Source organism: Salminus brasiliensis, chromosome 9, assembly GCF_030463535.1.
Source record: "Salminus brasiliensis chromosome 9, fSalBra1.hap2, whole genome shotgun sequence".
Classification (NCBI taxonomy): domain Eukaryota; kingdom Metazoa; phylum Chordata; class Actinopteri; order Characiformes; family Bryconidae; genus Salminus; species Salminus brasiliensis.
Genome location: NC_132886.1, coordinates 12,404,775 through 12,416,467, shown reverse-complemented (window position 1 = coordinate 12,416,467; position 11,693 = coordinate 12,404,775). Strand labels below are relative to the sequence as shown.

General features: G+C 39.1%; 1 protein-coding gene across 3 annotated transcripts; it reads right to left on the bottom strand.

The window, feature by feature from the left end:
• Positions 1-2,195: 2,195 nt before the first annotated feature.
• ponzr6 (plac8 onzin related protein 6) lies at positions 2,196-8,491 on the bottom strand. 3 transcript variants are annotated; one of them, XM_072688791.1, is made up of 4 exons: positions 8,449-8,491; positions 5,921-6,081; positions 4,123-4,283; positions 2,196-3,511 (listed from the first exon to the last, which is right to left on the bottom strand). In XM_072688791.1, the coding sequence occupies exons 2-4, from the start codon at positions 6,030-6,032 to the stop codon at positions 3,380-3,382; spliced, it is 405 nt and encodes a 134-aa protein (XP_072544892.1). In that variant the 5' UTR covers positions 6,033-6,081; positions 8,449-8,491; the 3' UTR covers positions 2,196-3,379. The 3 variants fall into 3 exon arrangements, with proteins under 3 accessions (XP_072544892.1, XP_072544893.1, XP_072544891.1); XM_072688792.1 differs by having other exon boundaries at positions 5,921-6,066; positions 8,449-8,466; XM_072688790.1 differs by lacking the exon at positions 8,449-8,491 and having other exon boundaries at positions 5,921-6,151.
• Between the last annotated feature and the right edge of the window lie 3,202 nt (positions 8,492-11,693).

Below are 11,693 nucleotides of genomic sequence, written 5' to 3'. Positions count from 1 at the left end.
TAATATCATGACATCGGTTTACCTCATAACATTGCTAGAATAAGAGCTCTTCAAGGAAACTGAAACTGAAAGAATCCAGAAAACAGACAGGATAAACAACTAAGAAAAACAAGCAAAAAAGCCCTAAAATCCTGAAGAAACTAAACTGAATTTTACAAGAAGAAAAAAAGTTTGTAGACATCTAATAGAAAGTTTGTCTCCCCTTTGCTAAAGTAACAGCCTCTACTCATCTGGGAATGCAATGCACTAGCAGGTGGAACATTGCTGTGAGAATTTGATTGTACTCCACTATAAGAGCATTATTAAAGTCACTAATGATAAATGATTAGTTATGTGTCACAGATATCCAGATTCCAGAGCTACAGGATGGAGCTTCTTTAAACTCAGTTCCAACGAGGCGCAAAACTGAAGGGGGGTGGGTGCTTTTCTGGAGATTGTATTGTGAAGTACAAATTTAATTTACTGGCCAAAACATTGTGCTGGGATTTCAAGCATAACATTAAAACATAAAAATGTTTGATGTGGTTACAGTAGCAGCTGAAAATGGAAGGCTAGATATATCAGCAACAGCCAAGAATAAGAGTTTGAGCAAATTTGATGAAGAGTTAGATTGTCGTGTGCAGAAGACAGAGTCAGAGCATCTCCAAAACAGCAGGCTTTGTGGGGTGTTCAGTGTGCAGTGGTCAGTCCCAAAAATGATCAAAATTAGACCAAGGAGGAAGTGAACCAGTGAATCAATGACAGGGTCATGGGTACAAAGATCTTAGAGTCATAGGACTTAAAGGATCTGCTTGTTATGTCTGGGAAGCCTTCAGAGAGACACCTACACAATATTAAGCAGGTGGCGTTGATGTTATGGTTGATCGGTGTATATCTATATATGTATATACAGTCTGCCTTTCAGTGCCTCACTCTTATGCAATGACATAGCATTTGCTTGTATTACATGGATGACTTTCTTTGAATATCAGTAGAGGTGTTAATGTGGTATTGTGCTGTATTTGTTTACCATTCAGATTTGAATAGTTGTTGGGTCCTAGGTCAGGCCCATTTTAAACACTGGGAACACTGTGACAACCACAGTTAAACAAACGTTAAAAACCCTCACTCAGATCAGGTGTGAAGCAACTGAAGCTAAAGTTAAGGAGTGTATCAAGCCAGAATAACTGCTTAAAATACTGAGCGACTTTAGATCTCTCCTGGCCATTTTTTTTTCACTCCTAGCAGTGGCTAAAGCATTGGCATGCACGTCACAACAAAACTCACACACTCACACATCCTCTCCTTGACTTCACCACCGAATTCTCTGTTGCTGGGATGTTAGTGCTACAGTCCTCATCCCGACACAAAAGAGTTGTTAGAGTCTCTGTTTTTGGACATATAACAGTAATTCTGATGTGTAAAGCACTTTTCATTTTGGTTAGAAAAACTGGCCCTCAGGGGCTCAGATACTGAATAATAAAAATTAGGATGCACTGAAACTGAAATTGTTGGATGATTCCCATAACCAATTATTTTTATGCACATTGCCAGTCTGCTGATGCAATACAACAGCTCCACAAGGCCTCTGAGGACGTCCTGTGGTATCTGGCGCCAAGGCGTTGACAGCAGATCCTTTAAGTAGTGTAAGTTATGAGGTGGGGCCTCCATGGATTACATCAATAAACTATAGGTTCCCATGACCCTAATGCCAGTTCATCGGTTGTCTTTTCTTTTCTCCACTTTTGGTAGGTACTGACCACAGCATGGGCCTACCAGAAAACCCACACAAGACCTGCCTGATTCTGTCATTTGCTGCTTTTAACACCTTCATCACCTATATGAACTGACTGTTTCTCCACCCCTTGACAGATACCACTGTAGATGAAGATGATCAATGCTTTTCACTCCACCTATCAACATTAGTGGTACTAATGTTATGGCTGATCGATGTATTGACATTTTTGTCTTCGAGCACTGCCTGCTGGTAACACTTAATCTGAGGACTATAACACTGTTAAAAAGCATCCTTAAGAATGGTTTTATAGTAGATTTTATAGTAAGGTGACAATTAAAATAAATTCTGTTCTGTTTTAGTTTGAGGGGCTTTATCAAATAAATGAGCAGTTTCAGTGCAGTTTATAGAACTTTTACAAGGGCAACATTGGAGGATACTGTTCCCTAAATAAAAACATAAGAATTCACACATGCACGACTACATAAGTATGCAATTTATTACTTTCAGTGTGTATAATTCAATACATCATTGTTTTAAACTCTGAACAAGCTGAAACATTATCAAACACAAATCTCACAAAAATATATCTGGCCTCTGAAAGTTCAGCATATCAATGGCAACTTTATAGGAGAAAAAAAAGTAAAGATATTTTTGATTCCATGTAACTGTAGAGCATTTATCTTTAATAATCTATATATATATATAGTATGTCCTGTAAAAACAAAGTACATCCTCTTTGAATTCTTTTTGTTTTTACGGATTAAAACAAAACAATAATAAAAAAAGGTAAATACAGCCTCAGATGAACAACACCACATGGCAGATTCCACTGTATCATTATTTATTTATTTATTTAACAAGAATGAAGCTAAAATGAAAAAGCCATGTGTGAAAAAATAAGTGCACTCAGTAGAATCAGTAGAAGTAGAAGCACCTTTATCAGCAATAACTTTGGTTGGTTTTAAAGTCATGGTTTTCTGTATGGCTCAGTCTCTTACATTGTTCGGGAGGAATTCTGGGCCATTACCAATTCTAGGCATTTAATTATGCCCATCTCTCTTAAGGTCCTGCCACAGCATGTGTTGAGTTCTGGACTTTTACTGGGCCATGGCAGCACCTTGACTCTTTCCCTTATTTCAGTCATTCTGTTGTAGATTTGCTGGTGTGCTTTGGATCATTGTCCTGTTGCATGACCCAAACTTTAACTGTTGGATAGATGGCCTCTAGAATACTTTGGCATACAAAGGGGTTTGGAGTTGACTCAATTACTACAGTGCCTACGGCCTGTGGCTGTAAAACAAGCCCAAAGCATCACCCATCCATCACTTTCCTTGAGGTTCTCATGCTGAAATGCTGTGTTCGGCTCCATGCAGAATCTCCAAGCATCCCCACTTTGTTCTCGTCTGTCCAAAGGACATTTGTCCAGAAGTTTAGAGATTTGTGGAGACTTTTCAAGCTTAAGGAGTGCACTTTGTTTTTCACATGACTGCATAAACAATACATAATTAAACTATATATATTTTGTATCATTATCATCTGATAATGTAACCAACAATGTAACCAACAATGAGAAGCATTCAGTAATGTAACAGAAACATTGGTCACACATTTTTACGCTCAGCTTGTTATGACCTGATGATGGGGCATGGTAGACAGTGCATTTTAATAAGCCATGTTCACAGACTGGTTTACTAACAGTTGGGGTTGCTGACGATACTTCAGTTCTCTTGCTATCTGACACCACACACAGATCTTACAGCAGGCCGACAAACAGCAGTCATTACACATTGAGCCCTTGGAGGAGAAACAAAGAGCACAATCATATCAGAGATCGGAGTTACATTACACTTTATTACAGTGTCCTTCTGGAAGGAACGCAAGTTTAACAGTTTTATTTTGATCCAGAATGTGATTATCGTAATTGCAAGGAGGCAGGACTGTGGTGTAGCCGCCAAACTTAGGTCAGGAAGCAAATGGTTTCCTGTAATAATAGAATGGGACTGGAAAAGGGGAATCGAGAACTGCTTGAGAGAAATGGCACTGGATGTTCATTTATACTGTGAATGTACTGTATACTTATTATTATAATTCAAAGAGAAAATGCTGTTAGCTGTAAAAGTTGAGTGGTATTTACTGTATAATCATCTGATGGTCGAGCTTTAGTCTGAAGATACTAATCCTGGAGTGCTTTTTATATTCTCCCTTTCTGCTATTATTGCAAAAAAAGGACCTGTCATTTTTTAATTAGGTTGGGAGAAAGGCCAAAAACCAGTTACGTTTTGAAAACCAGTGCACCTAAAAAAAAGTGACATCATCATTATCAACTGACACATAAGCAATGATACTAATATAATAATGCAAAAATAATGCAGTTTTGCCATAGTGTGTCTCAGAGCACTGTGTACCTGAATGTGGTATCTCTCTCTCATAGAGCTCCTCAAACTGAAGGTGACAGGTGGTGCCAGGCCCCCAAAGAACATCTCCACCAGGGGGAGACACATGCACTCTCCAAATGTATTGGCTGTGTCACACATCAAACAGCAGGGACACCAGAATCCAAAACAGCCTGTACACACACACACACACACTCAACTTTTTGTGCAGTATAAAAAAGGCTGTCACCACCTAACTTGACGCTGTATGTCCATTTTTCAGCGGTTAGAGCGCCGGGATATCGATAACAGGGTTGTGGGTTCGATTCCCGGGCTCGGCAAGCTGCCACTGTTGGGCCCTTGAGCAAGGCCCTTTACCCTCTCTGCTCCCTGGGCGCTGGAGTTGGCTGCCCACCGCTCTGTGTGTGTGTGTACTCACTGCCCCTAACACATGTGTGTGTGTGAGTGTGTGTTCACTACCAGATGGGTTAAATGCGGAGGACACATTTCGCTGTACAGTGTACACTGTACATTGACAAATACGTGCACCTTTACCTTTTTTACCTTTATATTTTATGTCTTGTTGATCTCTTGATTTGATATAAGATATTTGAAAGGAATAACAGCTGATGCTTAATGCAGAAGATGGGGTAATATAAAGATAATCATAATATAGCACTGATATTTTTGTGTGCATTTTCACTTCCCTATTCAAAGTATAATGTTCACCTGCAGGGAGTCAAATGCATTTTCACCTCCAACTCCATGCAGGTGAACATTATACTTTGAATAGGGAAGTGAAAATGCATCGGAATTTTTTTAAACATTTAAAATGCTTTTATTCATAACATTTTATTACATAGTACATATACACAACTTGGTGTAAGACGTTCAGGAACATGCGGCTCTGGAATGTCATAATTTGTTATAATGTTAATGATGTATAAAAACAAGCATAAGAACAAACATAAACATATTAATAATAATTTATTTAGGAACTTGCTCTGTTTTGGCAAATAGTTTCTAAACCTTCACAAAAACGTATGTGTTGTTTTGTCAGCAGTTCACACCTGCATATTTAGTCTTTCGTTACAAATAACTGTAGTAAAATCGTGGTTTAATGATTGAACTAACCTGTCTCCTGAGGAACCATGGCTGCCCTCAGGAAATTACTCTCAGATTGACCCATTTAAACCAATCAGCCATAAGATTGTTACCACTGACAGGTAAAGTGAAAAACATCGATTTTCTTCGTCTTCATCTTCATTTGTATCTGTCCAGGGGTGGATGTATTAGGCTGCAAGTTAGCAGTCACTTCTTGAAGGTGATGTGTAAAAGGGGGAGAAATGGTTAGGCATAAGGACCTGAGCCACTTTAACAATGGGCCAAATTGTGAAGCTAGATGACAGAACCACTCCAAAACATCAGGCAGTCTTGTGGGGTTTGTCTGGTATGCAGGAGTCAGTACCTACCAAAAGTGGTCCAAGAAAGACAACCGGTGACCTGAGTCATGGGCACTTAAGGATCACTCCATTGAGGCCTCACCTCACAACTTACAGGACTTAAAGGACCTGCTGCTAACGACTTGGTATCAGATACCACATGAGGCCTTCAAAGGTCTTGTGGAGTCCATGCCTTAAATGCTCAGATTTCATTTGGTGGCACAAGGGGACCTACTCAACATTAGGCAGGTGGTACTAATGTTATGGCTGACCGCTGTAGTTCATTATAATACATAAAGCTAATAAAAATAATGGAAAAACAACTTAAACACCAACCAGTTCAAACACTCAAATATGCAGTTCATACACACGCACACTTTTTCACTCACAGATGCTCATGTCGTCGCAGCAGTCACACAGCCCGCTGCTCCACTGGCCAGTCTTTTGGATGTGTGAAGACTGTAAAGCTATTGGCTGCACAATGACTGTAGGATTGGCCATCACAACAGCACAGTCCTGAGGGACACACACTGACCTGAAACAAACAGACCTACAGAGATAGGACGACTTTTCAGGCATGCATTCATCCAACTGTGGTATCAAATCACACACACACACAAACTGTAATACTTGCCTAGATCTTAATCTCAGTTTGAAAATGTGTCTGAAAAGGTGCTACAAGGAGCAGTGCTTTACATGAAGCACCTTTGGTGTTATTAAGAAACAGGCTTGTAATCAAATCTTTTGAAGGTTTAAAGAACCTCAACTTGATGGAAACTTGAATAAAGTTGCCAATTTAAAGGTTCTTCACATTTAAACATCTCTGTTACAAACAAGGTTCTCCATGGAACCAAAAGTGCTTCTTTTTGAAGGCATAAAAAAGTGTAATAACAGTTTTAGCTAACAGTTAATTAACAGTATAGATGATGAATAGATATCATTTATTACTACGTACAGACAAAGGGGCTGCCATGATTCCATTATTAATCTTAATCACTCATCATCTATTTAAATATGTCTATTTCAAAAAGAATTAAATAAAAAAAAAACGAAACCAAGCTTAAAAAGGCCCCCTGTTGCCAAAAGGGCTTGTGAGAACTTTTGGATTTTTAAAGGAACTTCTCCACTTTCTATTTGTAGATTCCTTTCCAAATATACAAATCACTGCTCTGGACTGGACTAGACCAATAGAAATGCTCAGAAAGGATCTGGACTAAATTTCATTTACACTGACCTCCATTGAAAGTCAAGAAGGTTTGTTCCTTCTCTTGTAAGGTCGAACATTTTGGAGATACAAGGTTTTTGAGTCATAAAATGCAAATATAACAAAATGTATATGCTATACATGGTTTGTTAATGCCAAGCCATGCCATGCCATGCCATTTTGTACGGCTTGGCTTTTTAGTAGCCAATTTTCGCCGGTGGGCCGAAAATGTGTTAGTACACACTTCCATTACCAGAGAATTGCCGCACCAGTTTGTACAGAAGTCCCTGTAGTTACTGATTAATATACTTTAGAGTGTAAAAAAGCTTTGGAGTGTTAAGGTAAAAGGTAAAAGGTAAAGGTAAAACCTACTCTATTAGCCTCTTAACACTCCAAGGCTTATCACACACTAAGGTGTATTACTCAGTAACAACAGGGACTTCTGTACAATCTGCTGGGGCTATTCTCTGGCAATAGAAGCCCCGGTGGGCCACACGCTTTAAGGGGTTTAAGGGGTTAATATGATAATTGATTGTGCCAGTTCTGTTTGAAACATATTTCAGTCGGATGAAACACACAAGGTGGAATCATCATCCTGTTTCATACATCGGGCATTTTCTCCTCACACGAAACTCATCATCATCTTGGGGTTCGGCGGTTTGCAGAGTGATTTGACTGCACATGCAAACATACAGCATACAGTTTTTTATGTCAGATCTCACTCATTGTATTGAGATCCCCACCCAAAACAGAGGACATGAAACTCTGTCTTGTCAGCATTGTTCTCTAGGACGAGCCCATTCGCCCCGCAGGGCCCGATTTGCCCCTGATTTTAGGTATCAGGAGAAAAAAGCCAGTTCCTTACAATGTATTCATTGCTATGAAAAACAAACCACACCGTGTGAAACGTGAGACGTTCACGTAAAGCCACTTTCTTCTTCCAGCACTGACCAACATTTCATTTGCAAACCTGCTTTCCATTACAAATCGACTCAAACATGACATTCTGAGCCACATTCAGCTGCACTCTCGTACCCTCACAGACCATCACCGCCTCTTTTCTTAAGTTCCTGTTCCTCATTTACTGGCATGGAATACGCACTGCTCTGCACCTGCACTGACTTTGCAGGCTTTTAATGTTCCTGTTAAACAGTGTTTATACATCCAGTATCAAAGGCCTACAGATTAAACCTTTGCCATTATCAAAGTCACAGCCAGGGATTCACTCTCAATAACCAGCAACATGCATAACCAAAACCTCACAAAATGTCACGTTATGGCTAAATATTATGTATAAATCTGATATAGACCCTGAATTGACCTATTTAGTATTTTGGCACTATATTGTATTGAATCGTTTTTGCCATGTAAAGCTACTCTGCTATTTTAGAGACCGTGTGACAGTTTTCTATTAATTTGACATTAAAAATAGCTTCACTAATCTGCGACTGTTGGTTGGGGAAATGTTTTTGGATGTGTAGCCTAACAGAATTAATATACATAACTATATCAACCTAATTTCATTTCCATTAGCCTACGAAAAAACACAGCTCAACATCAGATAAATATCTTTACATACAGTATGAGGTAATGATCTAATGTCAATCTAACATCAAATAAAAAACAACAAATGAACTCAATTAATCAATTAATTCATTTCTATGTATGTTAATGAAATAGAAAAACAACAAAACCAAACTCCTCACAACGTACCTGTTAACAGTCGGGAGGCTGGATGGTAGATGTATTTGTGTGTGTGTGTGTGTGGGTGTTAAACAGAGAGTGGCTAGGCAGATGTGTGGGTGGAGCTCCCATCAGTGTGCAGAAGAAGACGTCAGCTGGGATGGTTACAGGTGGAGGACGGGTACAGCGGAAATACAGATGCTGCTTTGGCAACACTGCTGTGCTGTGGTGAAAACATTTATTTTGAACAGACTGAAGGAGACTCAGTAAACATACATGCAAACGATACAATCATAAATACATGCAAAATGCAATAAACACTTACAGTATTATTTATATATTCATATTAAATATATTTATCTTCATTGCACATGTAAGTAACAGTGCTCTGTACGGTGCTTTATTCAGACATGGCCTAGGCTGAATAAATAGACGCAAAGATTTTCTTCTGAATTTAAAAATGTAATAATAAAAAACTTGCTTATACTTGCATATGAAAAAGTCTTTGTTTTCTTATGTGGATCATATAGACTGGGTTGTGAATTGAATGTGCTGAAAGAGACATATTTGACTGCCGAGTGTAAATGCATGGGGTTAAGATCTTATCAAGATACCATTCAGATACTAGTCACATGAAGGTATCAGGTGCAAACAGGGTCCTAGACAAAGGTCAGGACATACAGTGTGGCAGTTGGGCTCAGTAACCGACAACATGTTTCCTCCTGGTTGAAGTGTTAGGCTTTTGCAAGCATGCTTTTGAAAGTGTGTGTTCATGTGTATGTGTGGATAAAAAGGAAGTCTCAAGACAAGTGAAAAAACTGCATAAAGAAATGTGTGCCATGATGCGGAGAAACTAAAATGGAAAGCAGAGTGGAGACTCAACAGTTCTGTTGCTGATTAAATGGACTGATCGGTTACGGTGTGTATCAGGCAGTGTTGATTGTATTGGACTGTTGAAGTCTTCAGCACTTTTACTGTAACAAACCAGACATCAGTTGAAAGCTGAGAGCTGTAGAAATAATGCACTGGCTTTGATTTGACTGCATCAAACTTTATTTCTTTTCTGATATCGGCCCTTTCAAATATTACATCAGTGCAATTTCTGGCCTTGCTTTTGACGGTAATTCTGTAGGCGTAATACACTGTATTTCTGAGGGAACGATGAAGTGGGTTTAATGCGTTGCTGTTTCTAATATTTTGCAAAATTCATTTTTTCGTTTCTATATCTCTATATCATGGCATTTTTTTCCCTTGTCTTGAAACTTTTGTTTTATCCACACATACACACACAAACACACTTTCAAAAATCATGTTACTGAGCCCAACTGCCTCACTGTTCTACAAATCCTGACCTGATCGGATTTGTACCTGGTTTAAATGCGTATGGGATGAATTTACACTTAAACATTTTTATGAGGCTCGGCCTGATCCACATATAATCAAACATGTACAGTCCCTTTTTGGTGGTAGATTTTGCACTTTGACATCTACTGTGTGCAAGAGCTAACTGTAGGTTCGGTGGAGACATCAGGATGTGGTCACAGCAGGATGATACTGCTTAGCTGTGTATAGTATTGTATATGATTGTTCAGCCTGCAAAGACTTTCACAATACTTTCATCTCCTCTCACAATAATACTGAGCATGTGGCCTGCACTGAACTCACGACTTCCAAATTAACCTCATTATCTCACTCCATCTGATGAGATTCTGCCGCTGTTTTGGCATCTGTTTTACTCTCCGATACCAACCAGAAGAACATTAACCCCATTGATTGTATTCTGATAACCTGATGCAAAAACACTTGGTCGTCAAATGTGTCTCTGGTTAGTCAGATCCAAATCTGATTGAAATCTGATTGCGGTGTTGGATGGAATATGCAAATTCACTCTTAGTGCAGCAATTATTACTGGTGTTTTGTTTGTACTGGGAGAGGATTTGGTTGTCCAATGCATTTTGGATGGCCGGATGTGTTTACACTGCTGTAACGTGGCTCAAAAGCATCTCAGACCACCTCCTGAAGTGATCTGAGTGATCAGATTTGTACCTGATTTTAATGCGTATGGGATGAATTTACACTTAAACATTTTTATGAGGCTCAGCCTGATCCACACATAATCAAACATGTACAGTCTCTTTCTGGTGGTAGATGCTGCATTTCAACATCTGCTGCGTGCAAGATCTACCTGTAGGTTTGGTGAAAACATCAGGATGTGGTCACAGCAGGATGATACTGCTTAGTTATGTATATGACTCGAAGGTTGTAAATCTAGTATCTAAGAAATAACGTAAAAATAAACTGTGTGCCTGCTGCTGACCAAGTGCATAAATGGCTAAATTAAATGACCCTAAATCTGCAGGAATCATTTTAACATGGGCAGCAATCTCTAAGGAATGTTTCCAACATCTTGTGGAATCCATGCCCTGAGTGGAGCAAACGTAGAGGCCTATTATTATCAATAAAGTGCTTGATGAGCATATTCAGAAGTACAGTGACAGTAAATAAAAAGTAGCTCGTTTTATCTGAATCATTTTCATATCTGAACTGATGGTAAATGAAATCATTAAAAAAATAGGGGGGAGAGCAACACACTGACTGCTGATAACTCCAGTCGCCAACAGGGGGCAGCAGACTACTTAATTTCTCTAAATGCGAACACAATTCCATTTAGACAGGTATGCACTTTTCACATTGGTAACAAACATCTGTTCCAGTGGAGCTGTGGAGTGAACAGAAAGTGGCTTCAGATTTCTTCAGCACTAAAGAAGAGCAGAATGACCCATTTACAGTCAGGGCAGTGGGCTATTGATACCCGGGCTCTGGATATAGACTGCCTGCTGTCACTGGGTGTGTTTGATCACTAGTTTGGTGTGTATGTGTTCACTTCCACTGGTCGGCACTTATGTCATATCAATTGGCACACCCCTATTTGGGCAGCCTTAAGTCATTCCAAAACTAAGCAGCTATGTTAATGATCATTAATACATAACCATTTACTTACCAAGACAAATAAACAGCCATAATATATTTGCTAATTAATCTCCTGTCTCAAAAGACCCCCAAAACCCCTTAAATAACGTTTTACTTTCATGCCAATGTAACAAAAAAAAAAAAACAACAAAGAGACAGATGTGTATTTATTTAATTACAATTGCGTTTAGGCTATTTTAATTTGCTGTCAAGCAGCCGTGAAGCAGTTTGACCAATTGTTCACGCAGATGCAGGTACATGTAGACCAACAGTGGTGTTGAGAAGGCGTTGGTCCATTACAGGAA

What these genes read in the sequence shown, in the direction of transcription:
- ponzr6 (XM_072688790.1), bottom strand. Translation starts at nt 6,110, where the DNA reads ATGCCTGAAAAGTCGTCCTATCTCTGTAGGTCTGTTTGTTTCAGGTCA. An exon ending in CTGCGACGACATGAGCATCT is followed by an intron (nt 4,284 to 5,920) that starts GTGAGTGAAAAA and finishes GTGTGTGTACAG; the next exon opens with GCTGTTTTGGATTCTGGTGT. An exon ending in GAGAGAGATACCACATTCAG is followed by an intron (nt 3,512 to 4,122) that starts GTACACAGTGCT and finishes TTCTCCTCCAAG; the next exon opens with GGCTCAATGTGTAATGACTG.